The following is a 24,769-nucleotide window of genomic DNA, read 5'->3' as shown; positions in this document are numbered from 1 at the left end:
GAGGTCTAGAGACTACAATGTTAACAGGAGTGGTCTAGAAACTACAATGTTAACAGATTAACAGGAGAGGTCTAGATACTACAATGTTAACAGATCAACAGGAGAGGTCTAGATACTACAATGTTAACAGATTAACAGGAGAGGTCTAGATACTACAATGTTAACAGATTAACAGGAGAGGTCTAGATACTACAATGTTAACAGATTAACAGGAGAGGTCTAGATACTACAATGTTAACAGGAGAGGTCTAGATACTACAATGTTAACAGATTAACAGGAGAGGTCTAGATACTACAATGTTAACAGGAGAGGTCTAGATACTACAATGTTAACAGAATAACAGGAGAGGTCTAGATACTACAATGTTAACAGATTAACAGGAGAGGTCTAGATACTACAATGTTAACAGATTAACAGGAGAGGTCTAGATACTACAATGTTAACAGGAGAGGTCTAGATACTACAATGTTAACAGATTAACAGGAGAGGTCTAGATACTACAATGTTAACAGAATAACAGGAGAGGTCTAGATACTACAATGTTAACAGGTTAACAGGAGAGGTCTAGATACTACAATGTTAACAGATTAACAGGAGAGGTCTAGATACTACAATGTTAACAGATTAACAGGAGAGGTCTAGATACTACAATGTTAACAGATTAACAGGAGAGGTCTAGATACTACAATGTTAACAGATTAACAGGAGAGGTCTAGATACTACAATGTTAACAGATTAACAGGAGAGGTCTAGATACTACAATGTTAACAGATTAACAGGAGAGGTCTAGATACTACAATATTAACAGATTAACAGGAGAGGTCTAGATACTACAATGTTAACAGATTAACAGGAGAGGTCTAGATACTACAATGTTAACAGATTAACAGCAGAGGTCTAGATACTACAATGTTAACAGATTAACAGGAGAGGTCTAGATACTACAATGTTAACAGATTAACAGGAGAGGTCTAGATACTACAATGTTAACAGATTAACAGGAGAGGTCTAGATACTACAATGTTAACAGATTAACAGGAGAGGTCTAGATACTACAATGTTAACAGATTAACAGGAGAGGTCTAGATACTACAATGTTAACAGATTAACAGGAGAGGTCTAGCCACATGTAGTAGATGGTATTAATATTTATTGGACAGTTTTTTACCTGTTTGACTTATAGACTCATAAAGACAGTAAACCAATGTTATTGAACATTTGATCGATATCTTGGACTCTCACCAATGTGATCACACCTACATTAAGCTAAATATGTTTTACAAGATCCACATAATAAAAACCAGTATCACAGCTTCACGATAGTCATAGAGTCTTCTCTTCCTCCAACCTCCTGGGGACAGAGTGAACATCTGGTGACAGTACTGCTCTATTCTGGGACAAGCAGAACCACTCAGCCCTGTCTATGCAAATCTCAGTTTCATTCCCACAGCTACCAGTCTAGAAGGTGAACAGTTTCACTGCCTGAAATAACCTGGACTGGGACAGATATGAGGAATATGAGGTCCTAACCTCTTTGGTGGATTCAGGGCAGTTACAATAACAGATATTCCATCATATAATTAATGACAGATAAAACATATATTCTTCAAATATGTTTCATGTTTGAGCCCAGCATCATGTCTCATTCACAGATCCATTATCATGTCTCATTCACAGATGTTACAGTCAGTAACCTGCTTATCAGGATAGTTAATATAATGCTAGATGATCACATCAATACTTGTTTGTGAGGTTCATATTGGGATGCGATTTATGTGGCTGATGCTGATGTAACATCATTATTATTATTTTTTACATCTGCGGATTTGACTCTGATTATGAACATGTAATGTGTGTTATAAAACTTCATGTAACTTCTATAAGTGAACTTCACAACCATGACTATAATTATTCACAAGTATGATGATGGGGAACATGATGATCTGAATGATGCTTTGTAAACATATTCAAAGTTGACCTCCTCTACTGATCAGTGTTCCATGTCACTGTCTCTTCCCCCTCATCACATGCAGTAGGTCACATCTGTAGCAGTACAGTCGATAGACTGAAGTGTTGTAGCATGGTAAATAAGGAGTTTAGGAGCTCCTCCAGGTTTCTGTTGGTACCAGGCTAGGCGATTATTAAAATACACATTACTGCTGGTTTTACAGTTCAGAGAGACTGTCTGTCCTGGGACAACAGCTTTCACTGCAGGAGTCTGTGTCACAACGTACTGTCCTCTGGATTCTGAAAAATATAATACATTGTTTTATATGAATGAAATATTACATATAGTAATGAATAGTTCTGAATAGAAATAGTTACATTTCTATGGTACAGTGATAACCATTGCTATGAACGCTAAGACGACAACCTTACTGAAGCATAACTCACTCGCTGCCCTATCCCTCTGTGCTGGCACAAATCTACTACTCACTGGGATCCCTCACTCTTGACCCATCCTCTTCCACTTCATTGCCTCAGCATACGACACCCTCTGCACTACTCTGACTCTGGTCACGTCAACCTGCCTCTCTCGCACCTGACACGATCTCTAGCAACATCAGCACCCCTACAGTTGACACAACTTTATCCCCAAAACTGCACAATCCTCTATCCCATGCCCTCATGCACACTTCCCACATCTTGGAATCTCCCTCCCACACACTGCTGCAACATGTACAGTGGATTCTGCACAAAAGGATAACTAATATAGACTCAAAACTCAAAAGGACTGACAATGACTTCTGTTTCACTCTCTGTCACTGTCTCTTCCCCCTCAGCACCTGCAGTAGTACAGCTGTTTCAGTACAGTCACTGTGCAGTCTGACTGAGGGAGGTTTTTGTATGGCTCTGTACCACTGTGTGAACACATCACCACTGTGGAAACTCTGACAGTAGTAATCTCCTGCATCTTCAGCCTGGACTCCATTGATGGTCAGAGTGAAGTCCCTCCCTGATCCACTACCCCAGACTGAAGTGTTGTAGCATAGTAAATAAGGAGTTTAGGAGCTCCTCCAGGTTTCTGTTGGTTCCAGGCTATGTTGTTATTACCATGCACATTACTGCTAATTTTACAGTTCAGAGAGACTGTCTGTCCTGGGAGAACAGCTTTCACTGTAGGAGTCTGTGTCACAGTGTACAGTCCTCTGAATTCTGAAACAGAGACATTTAAGAACTCATCATTATTTATGTGATAACTGTCACGCCTTGGTCATTGTATTTTGTGTTTTGTTATATGTTTGGGTAGGCCAGGGTGTGACATGGGTTTATATTTGTTGTATTCGTATTGGGGTTTGTATTATTTGGGATTGCGGCTGATTAGGGGTGTGTCTAGTTAGGCTTGGTTGCCTGGGGCGATTCTCAATCAGAGTCAGGTGCTTGTCGTTGTCTCTGATTGAGAACCGTATTTAGACAGCCTGTCTTTCGCGTTGTAATTTGTGGGTGTTTGTCCCTGTCTCTGTGTTGTAGTCACCAGATAGGCTGTAATTAGTTTAACGTTTCGTTTGTTGTTTTCTTATTTCAGTTATTTCATGTACGGCGATTTATTTCATTAAAGTCATGAGTAACCTACACGCTGCATTTCGGTCTGACTCTCTTCTTACAACAGACGAACGATGTTACAATAACATTTAGTCATGTTGTCTAAATCTCCGAAGTCTCATTTTCTATATTGGAGACAAAAGTAAGATGAAACATTTCTATAATAAACTGATTTTAGACTAACAGATTGTAAGTCGTAACTTGAACTATAGACATCAATATCCACACAAAGCTCATGATGAAAGTCATCATTGAAGTTGATCCAGTTATACTGTAGCATCAATACCAGTGATAATAATTAGTGATATTTGATAATAAACCTCTAAGATCTGCTCTCAGAACTCTCACTTCTAAATAGTTACTTTTCATAACATATGTATATTTACTATGTTAAATTCTTAATATGATGTTATTAAATTAGATGTTTTAGTAATGGTTTTCAACTATGTGTAGTCTACACTTCTTCATTACATTTACCCTGGTCTTCTCATCCTCCAACCCCCTGTGAACAGAGTGAACATATGGTGATGGTACTGCTCTATTCTGGGACAAGCAGAACCACCCAGCCCTGTCTATGGAAATCTCAGTTTCACTCCCACAGCTACCAGTCTAGCAGTTGACCACTATCTGAAATACCCTGGACTGGGACAGAAGAGGGAGTGGACAGGTTTGAACCTTTATGGTGGACTCAGGGAGGAAGACATAACAGATATGCCACCATGCAAATAATGACAGATAACATGGGTATTATACATTATGTAATAACACATTTTTAACAACCTTTCAGTTCACTCAAATTGATTACGATTCATTAGCCCACCCAATTCATTAGCCCACCCAATTCATTAGCCCACCCAATTCATTAGCCCACCCAATTCATTAGCCCACCCAATTCATTAGCCCACCCAATTCATTAGCCCACCCAATAGCTCACCCAATTTTACCTACCTCTTCCCCATACTGTTTATATTTATTTACTTTTCTGCTCTTTTGCACACCAATATCTTTACCTGTACATGACCATCTGATCATTTATCACTCCAGTGTTAATCTTCAAAATTGTAATTATTCGCCTACCTCCTCATGCCTTTTGCACACAATGTATATAGACTTGTTTTTTTTTCTTTGTTTTTTTTCTACTGTGTTATTGACTTGTTAATTAATTGTTTACTCCATGTGTAACTCTGTGTTGTCTGTTCACACTGCTATGCTTTATCTTGGCCAGGTCGCAGTTGCAAATGAGAACTTGTTCTCAACTAGCCTACCTGGTTAAATATAGGTCAAATGAAAAAAAATATATATAATTAAACAAACATGTAATTTTCTTTACCCTTGAAGCAGAGAGCAAGTGTCCAGATGAAGATGGTGATAAAAGTCATGTTTGTTGTGGGTTCTGTTGTCATGAAGGACAGCTCTCAGTCATGAAGTGTTCAACTCACAGGGATATAAACACTCCCAGACTACTGAAGCATGTGCTGTCGATGCAGAGCATCATCACTATGCAAATCATCTTCTGGTCTTCTCCACATTACCATTAGTCAGTAAATTTAGACCACTAAGGATGCATCAGATTACAACTGAGATTCCATTACAATCTGATTATCTTGCTCCTACAGTCGTCACCAAATAGTCATAGAAGTCCGATTAATATGTAAAGAAATGAAGCGAATACAAATGTATTAAATACAATACTATTATTGGTTTAAGTACCATAACATATGATCACTATCAATGTTGTTTAGCAAGACAAAACCATAATTAATAGTGAAGAAAATATGAAGAAAAAACTCATATGAATGTATCTAAAAACATATACGACTTTGTCTGTTGATTAGTGTTATAGTGTTATGGTAATATGGTATGGTAACATATTGATATTTATGGAAAAGAGGAATACTAATTTGTCCTGTTTTGTCCCCTGCAGGCAAAGTAGTGTTAGTGCAGTGAACTGTGTGGACTGAATGCGGACTACTGGACTATTGGACTGCCATTGAGAGAAGAGGGGCTCCACTGTGCAGGACTGCTACCCTGTTCCTGACTGAATCAGCTCCCTGCCTCCTCTCCTCTGTCTCTGACCAGACACATTGAGGCTCTGTACACCATCATTACAATACATGAAACCCAGTATGTTCTCTTTATATTAAGATTTCATTGTATTTATCTATCCTTTATTTAACATGAAAACTCCCATTGAGATTGACATATTGTTCAAGTGAGCCCTGGTCAAGGCAGCAGGATCCAAACAGTATACACATGAAACACAACACAACACCACATAAAACATAACAATGAATGGAAGTTAAAACACTAAAAGAGCAGGTTTAAAAACCTGCTGTCTGTGGTCAGCAGTCCTACAATCTGGGATTTTAAATCATCAATCAGAATAAGATGATGTAATTTCAAGTCCTTCTGCAAGGTGTTCCAATATAATGGGGCAGCGAGGCTAAAAGCCCACTTTCCAAACTCGGTTTTTGTGTTGAGAACATGTTGGGGATTAATCAGAATTAGTTGGGTAACATAGATAAGATGTTTTATTTTCATGATAAATGAGTTACTTCTCATAAGAATGTATTTTGTTGTACTATAGTGGTGGCCATTTGCAATTATCTGTTCTCTGTCAGGACTAAGTTGCTTGGGCCGCAGAGAGGGGAGAGGTCAAGGTGTCATCATGTGTAAACATATCTTTTAAACTATGTGAAGGGGAACCAATTATTATTATTAATGGGTAACCAATTATTATTATTAATGGGTAGGAGGATGGCAGTGTCCCATTCTATGTTCCCTCTCTCATTGCCCCTATATTGACCTAAAGGCTCAACTCCGTGAGCTTGTCCAGAATTATCTAAAATGACAATTTTGTTATGCTCCACTGTTTTTAATCCAGTAAAGTTACTTTACAAACAAAAGGCATAATACTACTCGTGCCAGACTGGAGTCAAGAACTGCAGGTCCCTACTTTTCCCATCTGGGGGGCAATACATAGACACAGCACGGTGAGGATGGGACAGTGTCTGGAAAAGATAAGGAACCATTCTATGTTCCCTCTCTCATTGCCCCTATATTGACCTAAAGGCTCACTTTCGTCTCCGTGAGCTTGTCCAGAATTGGTTGTATTTAGGATGAGGTATCTAAAATGACAATTTTGTTATGCAGGTGAATGGCCGCAACAATACCTTGAGGTTGGCGAAAACAGAGTTTTAATCCAGTAAAGTTACTTTACAAACAAAAGGCATAATACTACTCGTAATGACGAGAACAGACTGGAGACTTGATCAAACTGCAGGTTGCCTCGGGAAGGCACTTGAACGTAGCAGACTCAGACACCTGCTCACCACGCAGCATCTGAAAACACGACACGACAGGGCAATACATAGACACAGCACGGTGAACAATAGACAAGGATCCGACAGGACAGGAACGGAAAACAAGGAAGAAATAGGGACTCTAATCAGGGGAAAAGATAAGGAACAGGTGTGGGAAGACTAAATGATGATTAGGGGAATAGGAACAAGGAACGGAACGATAGAGAGAGGAGAGAGAGGGAGGGGGAGAGAGAGGGATAGAAAAAGGAACGAACCTAATAAGACCAGCAGGGGAAACGAACAGAAGGGAAAGCATAATGACAAGACAATCTAAGACAAAACATGACAGTACCCCCCACTCACCGAGCGCCTCCTGGCGCACTCGAGAGGAATCCTGGCGGCAACGGAGGAAATCATCAATAAGTGAACGGTCCAGCACGTCCCGAGACGGAACCCAACTCCTCTCCTCAGGACCGTAACCCTCCCAATCCACTAAGTATTGGTGACCCCGTCCCCGAGAACGCATGTCCATGATCTTACGTACCTTGTAAATAGGTGCGCTCTCGACAAGGACGGGAGGGGGGAGGGAAGACGAACGGGGTGCGAAGAAAGGGCTTGACACAGGAGACATGGAAGACAGGATGGACGCGACGAAGATGTCGCGGAAGAAGCAGTCGCACAGCGACAGGATTGACGACCTGGGAGACACGGAACGGACCAATGAACCGCGGAGTCAACTTACGAGAAGCTGTCGTAAGAGGAAGGTTGCGAGTGGAAAGCCACACTCTCTGGCCGCAACAATACCTTGGACTCTTAATCCTGCGTTTATTGGCGGCTCTCACAGTCTGTGCCCTGTAACGGCAAAGTGCAGACCTCACCCTCCTCCAGGTGCGCTCACAACGTTGGACAAACGCTTGAGCGGAGGGAACGCTGGACTCGGCAAGCTGGGATGAGAACAGAGGAGGCTGGTAACCCAGACTACTCTGAAACGGAGATAACCCGGTAGCAGACGAAGGAAGCGAGTTGTGAGCGTATTCTGCCCAGGGGAGCTGTTCTGCCCAAGACGCAGGGTTTCTGAAAGAAAGGCTGCGTAGTATGCGACCAATCGTCTGATTGGCCCTCTCTGCTTGACCGTTAGACTGGGGATGAAACCCGGAAGAGAGACTGACGGACGCACCAATCAAACGACAGAACTCCCTCCAAAACTGTGACGTGAATTGCGGGCCTCTGTCTGAAACGGCGTCTAACGGGAGGCCATGAATTCTGAACACATTCTCGATAATGATTTGTGCCGTCTCCTTAGCGGAAGGAAGTTTAGCGAGGGAATGAAATGTGCCGCCTTAGAGAACCTATCGACAACCGTAAGAATCACAGTCTTCCCCGCAGACAAAGGCAGACCGGTAATGAAGTCTAGGGCGATGTGAGACCATGGTCGAGAAGGAATGGGGAGCGGTCTGAGACGACCGGCAGGAGGAGAGTTACCCGACTTAGTCTGCGCGCCGTCCGAACAAGCAGCCACGAAACGGCGCGTGTCACGCTCCTGAGTCGGCCACCAAAAGCGCTGGCGAATAGACGCAAGAGTGCCTCGAACACCGGGATGACCAGCTAACTTGGCAGAGTGAGCCCACTGAAGAACAGCCAGACGAGTGGAAACAGGAACGAAAAAAGGAGGTTACTAGGACAAGCGCGCGGCGACGCAGTGTGCGTGAGTGCTTGCTTAACCTGTCTTTCAATTCCCCAGACTGTCAACCCGACAACACGCCCATAAGGAAGAATCCCCTCGGGATCAGTAGAAGCCACAGAAGAACTAAACAGACGGGATAAGGCATCAGGCTTGGTGTTTCTGCTACCCGGACGGTAAGAAATCACAAACTCGAAACGAGCGAAAAACGGAAACAAACGACAGAACTCCCTCCAAAACTGAACGCCCAACGAGCTTGACGGGCATTAAGTCGTTTGGCAGAACGGATGTACTCAAGGTTCTTATGGTCTGTCCAAACGACAAAAGGAACGGGATCGCCCCTCCAACCACTGTCGCCATTCGCCTAGGGCTAAGCGGATGGCGAGCAGTTCACCACTGTCGGTTACCCACATCATAGTTGCGCTCAGATGGCGACAGGCGATGAGAAAAATAAGCGCAGGGATGAACCTTATCGTCAGACTGGAAGCGCTGGGATAGAATGGCTCCCACGCCTACCTCTGAAGCGTCAACCTCGACAATGAATTGTCTAGTGACGTCAGGAGTAACGAGGATAGGAGCGGACGTAAAACGTTCTTTTAGAAGATCAAAAGCTCCCTGGGCGGAACCGGACCACTTAAAACACGTCTTGACAGAAGTAAGAGCTGTGAGAGGGGCAGCAACTTGACCGAAATTACGAATGAAACGCCGATAGAAATTAGCGAAACCTAAAAAGCGCTGCAACTCGACACGTGACCTTGGAACGGGCCAATCACTGACAGCTTGGACCTTAGCGGAATCCATCTGAATGCCTTCAGCGGAAATAACGGAACCGAGAAAAGTAACGGAGGAGACATGAAAAGAGCACTTCTCAGTCTTTACGTAGAGACAATTCTCTAAAAGGCGCTGTAGAACACGTCGAACGTGCTGAACATGAATCTCGAGTGACGGTGAAAAAATCAGGATATCGTCAAGATAGACAAAAACAAAGATGTTCAGCATGTCTCTCAGAACATCATTAACTAATGCCTGAAAAACAGCTGGCGCATTGGCGAGACCAAACGGCAGAACCCGGTACTCAAAATGCCCTAACGGAGTGTTAAACGCCGTTTTCCACTCGTCCCCCTCTCTGATGCGCACGAGATGGTAAGCGTTACGAAGGTCCAACTTAGTAAAGCACCTGGCTCCCTGCAGAATCTCGAAGGCTGATGACATAAGGGGAAGCGGATAACGATTCTTAACCGTTATGTCATTCAGCCCTCGATAATCCACGCAGGGGCGCAGAGTACCGTCCTTCTTCTTAACAAAAAGAACCCCGCCCCGGCCGGAGAGGAAGAAGGCACTATGGTACCGGCGTCAAGAGACACAGATAAATAATCCTCGAGAGCCTTACGTTCGGGAGCCGACAGAGAGTATAGTCTACCCCGAGGAGGAGTGGTCCCCGGAAGGAGATCAATACTACAATCATACGACCGGTGAGGAGGAAGGGAGTTGGCTCGGGACCGACTGAAGACCGTGCGCAGATCATGATATTCCTCCGGCACTCCTGTCAAATCGCCAGGTTCCTCCTGAGAAGTGGGGACAGAAGAAATGGGAGGGATGGCAGACATTAAACACTTCACATGACAAGAAACGTTCCAGGATAGGATAGAATTACTAGACCAATTAATAGAAGGATTATGACATACTAGCCAGGGATGACCCAAAACAACAGGTGTAAAAGGTGAACGAAAAATCAAAAAAGAAATAGTCTCACTGTGGTTACCAGATACTGTGAGAGTTAAAGGTAGTGTCTCAAATCTGATACTGGGAAGATGACTACCATCTAAGGCAAACATGGGCGTAGGCTTGTCTAACTGTCTGAAAGGAATGTCATGTTTCCGAGCCCATGCTTCGTCCATGAAACAACCCTCAGCCCCAGAGTCAATCAAGGCACTGCATGTAGCACCCGAACCGGTCCAGCGTAGATGGACCGACATAGTAGTACAGGATCTAGATGAAGAGACCTGAGTAGTAGCGCTCACCAGTAGCCCTCCGCTTACTGATGAGCTCTGGCCTTTACTGGACATGAATTGACAAAATGTCCATCAAATCCGCAATAGAGGCACAGGCGGTTGGTGATCCTCCGTTCCCTCTCCTTGGTCGAGATGCGAATACCTCCCAGCTGCATGGGCTCAGTCTCTGAGCCAGAGTAGGGAGATGGTTGCGATGCGGAGCAGGGAAACACCGTTGACGCGAGCTCTCTTCCACGAGCTTGGTGACGAAGATCTACCCGTCGTTCTATGCGGATGGCGAGAGCAATCAAAGAGTCCACACTGGAAGGAACCTCCCGAGAGAGAATCTCATCTTTGACCACTGCGTGGAGTCCCTCCAGAAAACGAGCGAGCAGCGCTGGCTCGTTCCAGTCACTAGAGGCAGCAAGAGTGCGAAACTCTATAGAGTAATCCGTTATGGATCGATCACCTTGGCATAGGGAAGCCAGGGCCCTAGAAGCCTCCCTACCAAAAACTGAACGGTCAAAAACCCGAATCATCTCCTCTTTAAAGTTCTGGTAATTGTTAGAACAATCAGCCCTTGCCTCCCAGATAGCTGTGCCCCACTCTCGAGCCCGGCCAGTAAGGAGTGAAATGACGTAAGCAACCCGAGCTCTCTCGCTAGAGTATGTGTTGGGTTGGAGAGAGAACACAATATCACACTGGGTGAGAAAGGAGCGGCACTCCGTGGGCTGCCCGGAGTAGCAAGGTGGGTTATTAACCCTAGGTTCCGGAGGCTCGGCAGGCCAGGAAGTAACAGGTGGCACGAGACGAAGACTCTGGAACTGTCCAGAGAGGTCGGAAACCTGAGCGGCCAGGTTCTCCACGGCATGGCGAGCAGCAGACAATTCCTGCTCGTGTCTGCCGAGCATGGCTCCTTGGATCTCGACGGCAGTGTTACGAGCATCTGTAGTCGCTGGGTCCATTCCTTGGTCGGATCCTTCTGTTATGCAGGTGAATGAGGACCCAAAAGCGACTTGGCGAAAACAGAGTTTTTAATCCAGTAAAGTTACTTTACAAACAAAAGGCATAATACTACTCGTAATGACGAGAACAGACTGGAGACTTGATCAAGAACTGCAGGTTGCCTCGGGAAGGCACTTGAACGTAGCAGACTCAGACACCTGCTCACCACGCAGCATCTGAGGGAAACACGACACGACAGGGCAATACATAGACACAGCACGGTGAACAATAGACAAGGATCCGACAGGACAGGAACGGAAAACAAGGGAAGAAATAGGGACTCTAATCAGGGGAAAAGATAAGGAACAGGTGTGGGAAGACTAAATGATGATTAGGGGAATAGGAACAGCTGGGAGCAGGAACGGAACGATAGAGAGAGGAGAGAGAGGGAGGGGGAGAGAGAGGGATAGAAAAAGGGAACGAACCTAATAAGACCAGCAGGGAGAAACGAACAGAAGGGAAAGCATAATGACAAGACAATCTAAGACAAAACATGACAAATTTGATATATATCATTGGGTGGGGGTAATGTCTTGGTACCATTTTGTACCAAGGACGAGATAAGAGCTTTGTTTAGGAGACCAAACTGAACGATAAGTTATAGCCAATTCTGTCTGGCTGAGACAAGATACAGTGATGTGTTAGAGGTATTGTGTTGGTTACTAATCTAACAGCATCATGGTAGAGTGTCTAGTGTGTGCAGGTAAGATGTGTGTGCAGGTAAGATGTGTGTGCAGGTAAGATGTGTGTGCAGGTAAGATGTGTGTGCAGGTAAGATGTGCGTGCAGGTAAGATGTGTGTGCAGGTAAGATGTGTGTGCAGGTAAGCTTTTTAGTGAGCTGTTAAATGTACAAAGTCATTGCTGCTATCCTCTGTTTAAGAAGATACCAGATTTGAACCTTTTTGTAGATAGATGGTTTCATGGTTCTCCATGAGATACTCAATAATAATGAGTTAAAATGTGGAAAGGAACACATGGGATAATGACTGAATATGATCTAACAGCTTAGAGTTATCAGACAGATATTGTTGTTCAGCTCTACTACACACTGTGTCATTATACTGGATCATCTCCTCCCCTCAGCACCTGCAGTAGGTCCCAGCTGTAGCAGTACAGTCACTGTGCAGTCTGACTGAGGGAGGTTTTAGTACGACTCTGTATCACTGTGTGAACACTGGACCACTGTGGAAACTCTGACAGTAGTAATCTCCTGCATCTTCAGCCTGGACTCCACTGATGGTCAGAGTGAAGTCACTCCCAGATCCACTGCCACTGAATCTAGATGGAGTCCCAGACTGAAGTGTTGTAGTATAGTAAATAAGGAGTTTAGGAGCTCCTCCAGGTTTCTGTTGGTACCAGGCTAGGTAGTTATTGTCATACACATTACTGCTGGTTTTACAGTTCAGAGAGACTGTCTGTCCTGGGAGAACAACTTTCACTGCAGGAGTCTGTGTCACAGTGTACTGTCCTCTGGCTTCTGAAAAATAAAAAATAAACATTTATATGAATGAAATATTACATGTTTAATTAATCGTTCTGAATAGAAATAGTTACATTGATATACTCTACATGTATATACTGTAGATTAAAATAATCTTCAACAATGGATTCTGGAAATTGTAACCTTGAAACCAGAAGACAAGTGTCCAGATGAAGATGGTAATAAAAGTCATGGTTGTTGTGTGTTCTGTTGTCATGAAGGACAGCTCTCAGTCATGAAGTGTTCAACTCACAGGGATATAAACACTCCCAGACCACTGAAGCATGTGCTGCCAATGCAAAGTGTCCAAGCTATGCAAACAGGGGTGTACTCATTTCCTCAACTCTGTTGCAAAACGTTTCTTAAATGAAGACAAACAAAACGAAACAGGGATGGACCTATCTGAATTTTTCCAATTGAAACTCTCATTTTGCTCTGTTTACTTCCGTTTGTTACTTTTGACGAACAAAAATACAGGACGTGACCACTACATTACCAATGTCCAAGCCAGGCACAAATTGGGATATCAAGAATAGTTAAATGGTCAATAATAAAACAACATAAAATAATAACAACAACAGACAACAACTTAAAGAAAAAGTAGAATTAAGAATTATTATATTATTCACAGTTACACCACATTAGAAATTGACTTGAGTTACATCCATTATGACCTCTAAAGTCCATTAAGCCGAGCAATAAAGTATCCGTTTGGTTCTTAAATGGTAAAGGGTTTCTGTAATGAAAACACTTCCCCAGAGGTGTATTTACTAGGAACCTAATGGAACCTAACACAAGCAAACAGTAGCAAACAGAACAAAATGGGGAGGGACCTAGCTGAATTTGTCCAATAGAAACTCTTGTATTAGTTTCAAATCTTTTTCCAATGCAAAAGTTTTGCTACAGTGTACAACTAATAAATACGCCCGACTTTCTTAGTCCCACAGAAACAGTGTAATTGAAGAGATCTGTGTGAGCAGGAGCATTTTTAAGCGGTGGGGCTGATTGCTCAGCCAATCATGGCCTTGATTGGTAAACAAGCCTCAAATAAAGGCTGGGAAGGTGCTGGAATGTTCTAGCAGTGCGTGGTATTAGAGAGGTTTTGTGTTGACTGCACCACAGGTCATTTGAGGGCAGTGTTTCCCAAACCTCTCTTGAAGTCCCCCCAGATAGTCCACTTACAGTATTTGATGTGTTCTTGAACTGACACAGCGGATTCAAATGGTCCACTAATCAGCAAGCCCCTCACTAGGAAAAGCAGTTGTAGTATTTCTGGAATAAAATCAAATATGTGGACTTCCTCAAATACTTAAGCAGAGGTTTGGGAAACACTGTGTTCGGGATTAGGGGTTATAATAATGTTATAACATCTCCAAAAATTAAGTAGATTTTCAGCTTGAAATGAAAACCTGACAGAAGAATCTCACAGAGGTTTTATTCTGAAATAATATGAGACATTATTAGTGTACATAGATGGATTCCTTTCAACATATTGTGTAACATGTTTCAGGTTGGCCGTAACAAAATGAGAGGACTATTTATGTCATCTGGACATATGGGTGTTATCACTTAAGGAATGATTTAACATGAGAGGGGTTAAGTTGGCATTATTGGCAGCATCACCTGTGTATTTATCTCAGCGTATTTTAGTTCACTCAGTGTTCCATGTCACTGTATCTTCCCCCTCATCACCTGCAGTAGGTCCCAGCTGTATCAGTAGAGTCACTGTGCAGTCTGACTGAGGGAGGTTTTAGTACGACTCTTTATCACTGTGTGAACACTGGACCACTGTGTGTACACTCTGACAGTAGTAATCTCCTGCATCTTCAGCCTGGACTCCATTGATGGTCAGAGTGAAGTCTGTAATTGTAATTATCTGCATATAATCCACTGTAGAATGTAATTATCTGCATTCTACAGTGGATTATACTCATAACCCAGTACTATCAGTCCATATTGTATTATACTAGTACTTCAGTACTATCAGTCTCTATTGTATTATACTAGTACTTCAGTACTATCAGTCCCTATTGTATTATACTAGTACTTCAGTAATATTAGTCCATATTGTATTATACTAGTACCTCAGTACTATCAGTCCCTCTTGTATTATACCAGTACTTCAGTGCTATCAGTCTCTATTGTATTATACTAGTACTTCAGTACTATCAGTCCCTATTGTATAATACTTCAGTACTCTCACTCCCTATTGTATTATACCAGTACTTCAGTGCTATCAGTCTCCATTGTTGTAACGACATCCGTCTGTTGTATGAAGAGAGTCAGACCGAAATGCAGCGTGTAGGTTACTGATGACTTTAATGAAAATAATCGCGGTACATGAAATAACTGTATATGAAAACAACAAACGAAACGTGAAACCTATTACAGTCTATCTGGTGACAACAACACTAAGACAGGAACAAACACCCACAAAATACAACGCGAACTCAGGCTACCTAAATACGGTTCCCAATCAGAGACAACGATAAGCAGCTGACTCCAATTGAGAATCGCCTCAGGCAGCCAAGCCTAACTAGACACACCCCTAATCATACACAATCCCAATTACTACAAACCCCAATATGAAACACAACATATAAACCCATGTCACACCCTGGCTTACCCAAACATATACCAAAAACACAAAATATAATGACCAAGGCGTGACAGAACCCCCCCCCCCCCCTAAGGTGCGGACTCCGGGACACACCTCAAGAGCATAGGGAGGGTCCGGGTGGGCGTCTGTCCATGGTGGCGGTTCTGGCTCGGGACGTGGACCCCACTCCATAAATGTCCTAGTTCCTCCCCTTCGCGTCCTGGGATAATCCACCTTCTCCGCCGACCATGGCCTAATAGTCCTCACCCTGATCCCCACATAACTGAGGGGCAGATCGGGACAGAGGGGCAGCTCGGGACCGAGGGGCAGCTCGGGACTGAGGGGCAGCTCGGGACAGAGGGGCAGCTCAGGACAGAGGGTCAGCTCGGGACAGAAGGGCATCTCAGGACAGAGGGGCAGCCCGGGACTGAGGGGCAGCTCGGGACTGAAGGGCAGCTCGGGACAGAGGGGTGTCTCAGGACATAGGGGCAGCTCGGGACAGAGGGGCAGCTCAGGACAGAGGGGCAGCTCGGGACAGAAGGGCAGCTCGGGACAGAAGGGCATCTCAGGACAGAGAGGAAGCTCGGGACAGAGGGGCAGCCCGGGACAGAGGGGCAGCCCGGGACCGAAACAGCCCGGTACTGAGGGGAAGCCCGGTACTGAGAGGCAGCCCAGTACTGAGAGGAAGCTCAGTACTGAGAGGAAGCTCAGGCAGGTAGTAGGCTCCGGTAAATCCTGGCTGGCTGGTGGAACTGGATGATTCAGGTTGTCTGGCCGATCTAGAAGATCTTGGCAGACTGGCACTTCTGGCGGATCTTGGCAGACTGGCACTTCTGGCGGATCCTGGCAGACTGGCGACGCTGGGCCGACTGGCGGCGCTGGGCAGACTGGGAGCACTGGGCAGACTGGGAGCACTGGCGGCGCTGGGCAGACTGGGAGCACTGGGCAGACTGGGAGCACTGGCGGCGCTGGGCAGACTGGGAGCACTAGCGGAGCTGGGCAGACTGGGAACACTGGCGGCGCTGGGCAGACAGGAGACTCCGGCAGCGCAGGAGAGGAGAAAGGCTCTGGCTGCGCTAAACAGGCGGGAGACTCCAGCAGCGTAGGAGAGGAGAAAAGTTCTGGCTGCGCTAAACAGGCGAGGCGCACTGGAGGCCTGGTGCGTGGTGCTGGAACTGGTGGTACTGGCGCTAGGACACGCATAGGAAGCCTTGGTGCGGGGAGCTGCTACCGGAGGACTGGTGTGTAGAAGTGGCTCTGGATAGACCGGACCGTGCAGGCGCACTGGAGCTCTTGAGCACTGAGCCTGCCCAAGCTTACCTGGCTCGATGCCCACTCTAGCCCGGCCAATAGGAAGGGCTGGTATGTGCCGCAGCTGGCTCTGCACCCGCACATGAAACACCGTGCGCTCCATAGCATAACACGGTGCCTGCCCGGTCTCTCTAGCCCAATGGTGAGCACAGGGAGTATGCGCAGGTCTCCTACCTGGCATAACGATTCTCCCTTCTAGCAACCCCCCAATACATTTTTTGGGGTGACTTTCCGGTTTCCAACCGCGTTGCCGTGCTGCCTCCTCATACCTGCGCCTCTCCGCTTTAGCTGCTTCTATTTCCTCCTTGGGACGGCGATATTCTCCCGGCTGCGCCCAGGGTCCTTTTCCATCTAATTCCTCCTCCCATGTCCAAATCTCCAAATGGTGCAGCCTTTCCCACTGCAACTGCTCTTCACGATTAACAGGGAGAGTAGGCTCGGGTCTGACTCCTGACTCAGCCACTCTCTCTCTGCGCTTTTCCCCCGTTACCTTTGGTTTTCGCTCTGTATAGCCGTGCTTTCCTTTTCGATTCCATACGTCTATAGCCCTCTTCGCATTGCTATAGGGAATCCCAGGCGGGCTCCTGCACTCGCTCTGGGTCGGCCGCCCACCTGTCGATTTCTTCCCACGTAGTATACTCCATGCTTCTGCTGTCCATAACGTCCTCCTTCAGATCCTGCCAGTTCACACGCTGCTCGGTCTGTGAGTGGTGGGTGTTTCTGTAACGACTTTCGTCTGTTGTATGAAGAGAGTCAGACCGAAATGCAGCGTGTAGGTTACTCATGACTTTAATGAAAATAATCGCGGTACATGAAATAACTGTATATAAAAACAACAAACGAAACGTGAAACCTATTACAGCCTATCTGGTGACTACAACACTAAGACAGGAGCAAACACCCACAAAATACAACGCGAACTCAGGCTACCTAAATACGGTTCCCAATCAGAGACAACGATAAGCAGCTGACTCCAATTGAGAATCGCCTCAGGCAGCCAAGCCTAACTAGACACACCCCTAATCATACACAATCCCAATTACTACAAACCCCAATACGAAACACAACATATAAACCCATGTCACACCCTGGCTTACCCAAACATATACCAAAAACACAAAATATAATGACCAAGGCGTGACAATTGTATTATACTAGTACTTCAGTACTATCAGTCCCTATTGTATTATACTTCAGTACTATCAGTCCCTATTGTATTATACTTCAGTACTATCAGATCCTATTGTATTATACTTCAGTACTATCAGTCCATACTGTATTATACTTCAGTACTATCAGATCCTATTGTATTACACTTCAGTACTATCAGTCCATACTGTATTATACTTCAGTACTATCAGTCCCTATTGTATTACACTTCAGTACTATCAGTCCATACTGTATTATACTTCAGTACTATCAGTCCCTATTGTATTACACTTCAGTACTATCAGTCCATACTGTATTATACTTCAGTACTATCAGATCCTATTGTATTACACTTCAGTACTATCAGTCCATACTGTATTATACTTCAGTACTATCAGTCCCTATTGTATTACACTTCAGTACTATCAGTCCATACTGTATTATACTTCAGTACTATCAGTCCCTATTGTATTACACTTCAGTACTATCAGTCCATACTGTATTATACTTCAGTACTATCAGATCCTATTGTATTACACTTCAGTACTATCAGTCCATACTGTATTATACTTCAGTACTATCAGATCCTATTGTATTACACTTCAGTACTATCAGTCCATACTGTATTATACTTCAGTACTATCAGTCCCTATTGTATTACACTTCAGTACTATCAGTCCATACTGTATTATACTTCAGTACTATCAGATCCTATTGTATTACACTTCAGTACTATCAGTCCATACTGTATTATACTTCAGTACTATCAGTCCCTATTGTATTACACTTCAGTACTATCAGTCCATACTGTATTATACTTCAGTACTATCAGTCCCTATTGTATTACACTTCAGTACTATCAGTCCATACTGTATTATACTTCAGTACTATCAGATCCTATTGTATTACACTTCAGTACTATCAGTCCATACTGTATTATACTTCAGTACTATCAGTCCCTATTGTATTACACTTCAGTACTATCAGATCCTATTGTATTACACTTCAGTACTATCAGTCCATACTGTATTATACTTCAGTACTATCAGTCCCTATTGTATTACACTTCAGTACTATCAGATCCTATTGTATTACACTTCAGTACTATCAGTCCATACTGTATTATACTTCAGTACTATCAGATCCTATTGTATTACACTTCAGTACTATCAGTCCATACTGTATTATACTTCAGTACTATCAGTCCCTATTGTATTACACTTCAGTACTATCAGTCCATACTGTATTACACTTCAGTACTATCAGATCCTATTGTATTACACTTCAGTACTATCAGTCCATACTGTATTATACTTCAGTACTATCAGTCCCTATTGTATTACACTTCAGTACTATCAGTCCATACTGTATTATACTTCAGTACTATCAGATCCTATTGTATTACACTTCAGTACTATCAGTCCATACTGTATTATACTTCAGTACTATCAGTCCCTATTGTATTATACTTCAGTACTATCAGTCCCTATTGTATTATACTTCAGTACTATCAGTCCATACTGTATTATACTTCAGTACTATCAGTCCCTATTGTATTATACTTCAGTACTATCAGTCCCTATTGTATTATACTTCAGTACTATCAGTCCCTATTGTATTATACTTCAGTACTATCAGTCCCTATTGTATTATACTTCAGTACTATCAGTCCCTATTGTATTATACTTAAGTACTATCAGTCCCTATTGTATTATACTTCAGTACTATCAGTCCCTATTGTATTACACTTCAGTACTATCAGTCCATACTGTATTATACTTCAGTACTATCAGTCCCTATTGTATTATACTTCAGTACTATCAGTCCCTATTGTATTATACTTCAGTACTATCAGTCCCTATTGTATTATACTTCAGTACTATCAGTCCCTATTGTATTATACTTCAGTACTATCAGTCCCTATTGTATTATACTTCAGTACTATCAGTCCATACTGTATTATACTTCAGTACTATCAGTCCCTATTGTATTATACTTCAGTACTATCAGTCCCTATTGTATTATACTTCAGTACTATCAGTCCCTATTGTATTATACTTCAGTACTATCAGTCCCTATTGTATTATACTTCAGTACTATCAGTCCCTATTGTATTACACTTCAGTACTATCAGTCCATACTGTATTATACTTCAGTACTATCAGTCCCTATTGTATTACACTTCAGTACTATCAGTCCCTATTGTATTACACTTCAGTACTATCAGTCCCTATTGTATTATACTTCAGTACTATCAGTCCCTATTGTATTATACTTCAGTACTATCAGTCCCTATTGTATTATTCTAGTACTTCAGTACTATCAGTCCCTATTGTATTATACTTCAGTACTATCAGTCCCTATTGTATTATACTTCAGTACTATCAGTCCCTATTGTATTATACTTCAGTACCATCAGTCCCTATTGTATTATACTTCAGTACTATCAGTCCCTATTGTATTATACTTCAGTACTATCAGTCCCTATTGTATTATACTTCAGTACTATCAGTCCATACTGTATTATACTTCAGTACTATCAGTCCCTATTGTATTATACTTCAGTACTATCAGTCCCTATTGTATTATACTTCAGTACTATCAGTCCCTATTGTATTATACTTCAGTACTATCAGTCCCTATTGTATTATACTTCAGTACTATCAGTCCCTATTGTATTACACTTCAGTACTATCAGTCCATACTGTATTATACTTCAGTACTATCAGTCCCTATTGTATTACACTTCAGTACTATCAGTCCCTATTGTATTACACTTCAGTACTATCAGTCCCTATTGTATTATACTTCAGTACTATCAGTCCCTATTGTATTATACTTCAGTACTATCAGTCCCTATTGTATTATACTTCAGTACTATCAGTCCCTATTGTATTATACTTCAGTACTATCAGTCCCTATTGTATTATACTTCAGTACTATCAGTCCCTATTGTATTATACTTCAGTACTATCAGTCCCTATTGTATTATACTTAAGTACTATCAGTCCCTATTGTATTATACTTCAGTACTATCAGTCCCTATTGTATTACACTTCAGTACTATCAGTCCATACTGTATTATACTTCAGTACTATCAGTCCCTATTGTATTATACTTCAGTACTATCAGTCCCTATTGTATTATACTTCAGTACTATCAGTCCCTATTGTATTATACTTCAGTACTATCAGTCCCTATTGTATTATACTTCAGTACTATCAGTCCCTATTGTATTATACTTCAGTACTATCAGTCCATACTGTATTATACTTCAGTACTATCAGTCCCTATTGTATTATACTTCAGTACTATCAGTCCCTATTGTATTATACTTCAGTACTATCAGTCCCTATTGTATTATTCTAGTACTTCAGTACTATCAGTCCCTATTGTATTATTCTAGTACTTCAGTACTATCAGGCTGGTAACAGATATGCCACCATGCAATTAATGACAGATAAAATGGGCATACTACTTTGTAGACACTGTATGTAGTGTACATTTGTCTTATGTTTGAGTCCAGCATCATGTCTCATTAACAGATCTAACAGTCAGTAACCTGCTCAATAAATAGTTAATATAATGTTAGAAGATCACATCCATTTAAATCAGACATTTGGTTGAGATCCATATGAGGACTTGTTTTGGGGGGCTGACGTGATTGTAACTTTGAAGTAATGTTGAGGTCATAACACCTTTAGTTCAACTTCTGTAGATCTTGATTTGCATATGGACAGATATTGTGTTGCAAAACATCAAATAACTTTTATATACACTTAAAGGCCATGACAAAACTGACAAAAGTCATGACAAAAGTCATAACTATGATGATGATGATATGGATGGTCATGTGATCTGAATGATTACTTTCTAACCATATTGTCACAAGTCACCTCCTCTGCTGATCAGTGTTCCATGTCACTGTCTCTTCCCCCTCAGCACCTGCAGTAGGTCCCAGCTGTATCAGTACAGTCACTGTACAGTCTGACTGAGGGAGGTTTTTGTACGACTCTGTATCACTGTGGACCAAAAGGTGCTACCAAGCCAGTCTGTGTGTACACTCTGACAGTAGTAATCTCCTGCATCTTCAGCCTGGACTCCACTGATGGTCAGAGTGAAGTCACTCCCAGACCCACTGCCAACGAATCTAGATGGAGTCCCAGACTGAAGTGTTGTAGCATAGTAAATAAGGAGTTTAGGAGCTCCTCCAGGTTTCTGTTGGTACCAGGCTAGGTAGTTATTACCATGCACATTACTGCTGGTTTTACAGTTCAGAGAGACTGTCTTTCCTGGGAGAACAGCTTTCACTGCAGGAGTCTGTGTCACAACGTACTGTCCTCTGGCTTCTGAAAAATACACGAAATATTACATGTTGTAATGAATAGTTCTGAATACAAATATTAGCGTTGATACACCGTAGATTAAGTTTATCTTCAACAATATATTATGAATATTGTAACCTTGAAAGCAGAAAACAAGTGTCCAGATGAAGATGTTAATAAAAGTCATGGTTGTTGGGGGTTCTGTTGTCATGAAGGACGGCTCTCAGTCATGAAGTGTTCAACTCACAGGGATATAAATGCTCTTAGAGCAGCAGGGAGATGCATTATGCAAATTAATGTTTCAAATCTATTTCAGTTTCCAAGTAGGCTTCAATGAATAAAGTATCGTATCCTTCATAACATCAAACAGCAACTGTTTACTCAGATCACTAATGTATGGTAACTTTTATGTCACACCACCAATATATTTTCATTCTGATGATGATCAAATCAAATTTTATTCATCACGGACACATGGTTAGCAGGTGTTAATGCGAGTGTAGCGAAATGCTTGTGCTTCTAGTTCCGACAGTGCAGAAATATCTAACAAGTAATCTAACAAAATCACAACGACTACCTTATACATACAAATATAAAGTAATGACTAAGAATATGTATGTATAAATATATGGATGAGCGATGGTTGTGCGGCGTAGGCAAGATGCAGTAGATGGTATAAAATACAGTATTAAACATATGAGATGAGTAATGTAGGACATGTAAACATTATTAAAGTGGCGTTATTTAAAGTGACTAGTGATCCATTTATTATAGTGGCCAGAGATTGAGTCTGTATGTTGGCAGCAGCCTCTCTATGTTAGTGATGGCTGTTTAACAGAATGATGGCCTTGAGATAGAAGCTGTTTTTCAGTCTCGGTCTCAGCTTTGATGCAACTGTACTGACCTCGCCTTCTGGATGATAGCAGGGTGAACAGGCAGTGGCTCGGGTGGTTGTTGTCCTTGATGATCTTTTTGGCCTTCCTGTGACATCAGGTGGTGTAGGTGTCCTGGAGGGCAGGTAGGTTGCCCCCGGTGATGCATTGTGCAGACCGTACTACCCTCCATAGTTGCTGTACCAGGCGGTGATACAGCTCGACAGGATGCTCTTGATTGTGAATCTGTAAAAGTTTGTGAGTGTTTTTGGTGACAAGCCATATTTCTTCAGCCTCTTGAGGTTGAAGAGGCGCTGTTGCGCCTTCTTCACCACGCTGTCTGTGTGGGTGGACCATTTTAGTTTGTCTGTGATGTGTACACCGAGGAACTTAAAACTTTCCACCTTCTCCACTACTGTCCTGTCGATGTGGATGGGGGGAGGTGCTCACTCTGCTGTTTCCTGAAGTCCACGATCATCTCCTTTGTTTTGTTGATGTAGAGTGAGAGGTTATTTTGCTGACACCACACTCCGAGGCCCCTCACCTCCTCACTGTAGGCTGTCTCGTCGTTGTTGGTAACCAAGCCTATCACTCTAGTGTCGTCTGCAAACTTGATGATTGAGTTGGAGGCATGCATGGATAAGCAGTCATAGGTGAACAGGGAGTACAGGAGAGGGCTCAGAACGCACCCTTGTGGGGTCCCAGTGTTGAGGATCAGCGGAGTGGATATGTTGTTTCCTACCTTCACCACCTGGGGGGCGGCCCGTCAGAAATTCCAGGACCCAGTTGCACAGGGCGGGGTCGAGACCCGGAGTCTCAAGCTTAATGATGAGTTTGGAGTGTACTATAGAGTTGAATGCTGAGGTGTAGTCAATGAACAGCATTCTTGCATAGGTATTCCTCTTGTCCAAATGGGATAGGGCAGTATGCAGTGTGATGGCATCGTCTGTGGACCTATTGGGGCGGTAAGCAAATTGGAGAGGGTCTAGGGTGTCAGGTAGGGTGGAGGTGATATGATCCTTGACTAGTCTCTCAAAGCACTTCATGACGACGGGGCGATAGTCATTTAGTTCAGTTACCTTATCTTTCTTGGGAAAAGGAAAAATGGTGGCCATCAACAGACTGGGATAGGGATTGATTGAATATGTCTGTAAACACACAAGCCAGTTGGTCTGCGCATGCTCTGAGGAGACGGCTAGGGATGGGCCGGCAGCCTTGCGAGGGTTAACACGTGTAAATGTTTTACTCACATTGGCCACGGAGAAGGAGAGCCCACAGGCTTTGGTAGCGGGCCGTGTCAGTTGCACTGTATTGTCCTCAAAGTGAGGAAAGAGATTGTTTAATTTGTCTGGGAGCAAGGCGTCGATTACATTTACATTTACATTTAAGTCATTTAGCAGACGCTCTTATCCAGAGCGACTCACAAATTGGTGCATTCACCTTATGACATCCAGTGGAACAGCCACTTTACAATAGTGCATCTACATATTTTAAGGGGGGGGGTGAGAA

The 24,769-nt window shown here is 43.0% G+C and overlaps 1 gene segment (V, D, J or C); it reads right to left on the bottom strand.

Annotated features, from left to right (window-relative positions):
* Positions 1-12,550: 12,550 nt before the first annotated feature.
* On the bottom strand, positions 12,551-22,712 carry LOC123995618. The segment is given in 2 exon segments: positions 12,551-13,001; positions 22,527-22,712. Coding segments are annotated over 2 exon segments (390 nt in total).
* Positions 22,713-24,769: the final 2,057 nt, after the last annotated feature.

Source organism: Oncorhynchus gorbuscha, linkage group LG14 (assembly GCF_021184085.1).
Source record: "Oncorhynchus gorbuscha isolate QuinsamMale2020 ecotype Even-year linkage group LG14, OgorEven_v1.0, whole genome shotgun sequence".
NCBI classification, from domain to species: Eukaryota; Metazoa; Chordata; class Actinopteri; order Salmoniformes; family Salmonidae; genus Oncorhynchus; species Oncorhynchus gorbuscha.
Note: the sequence above shows the minus strand (reverse complement) of the source record. Positions and strands in the feature narration are given on the sequence as shown.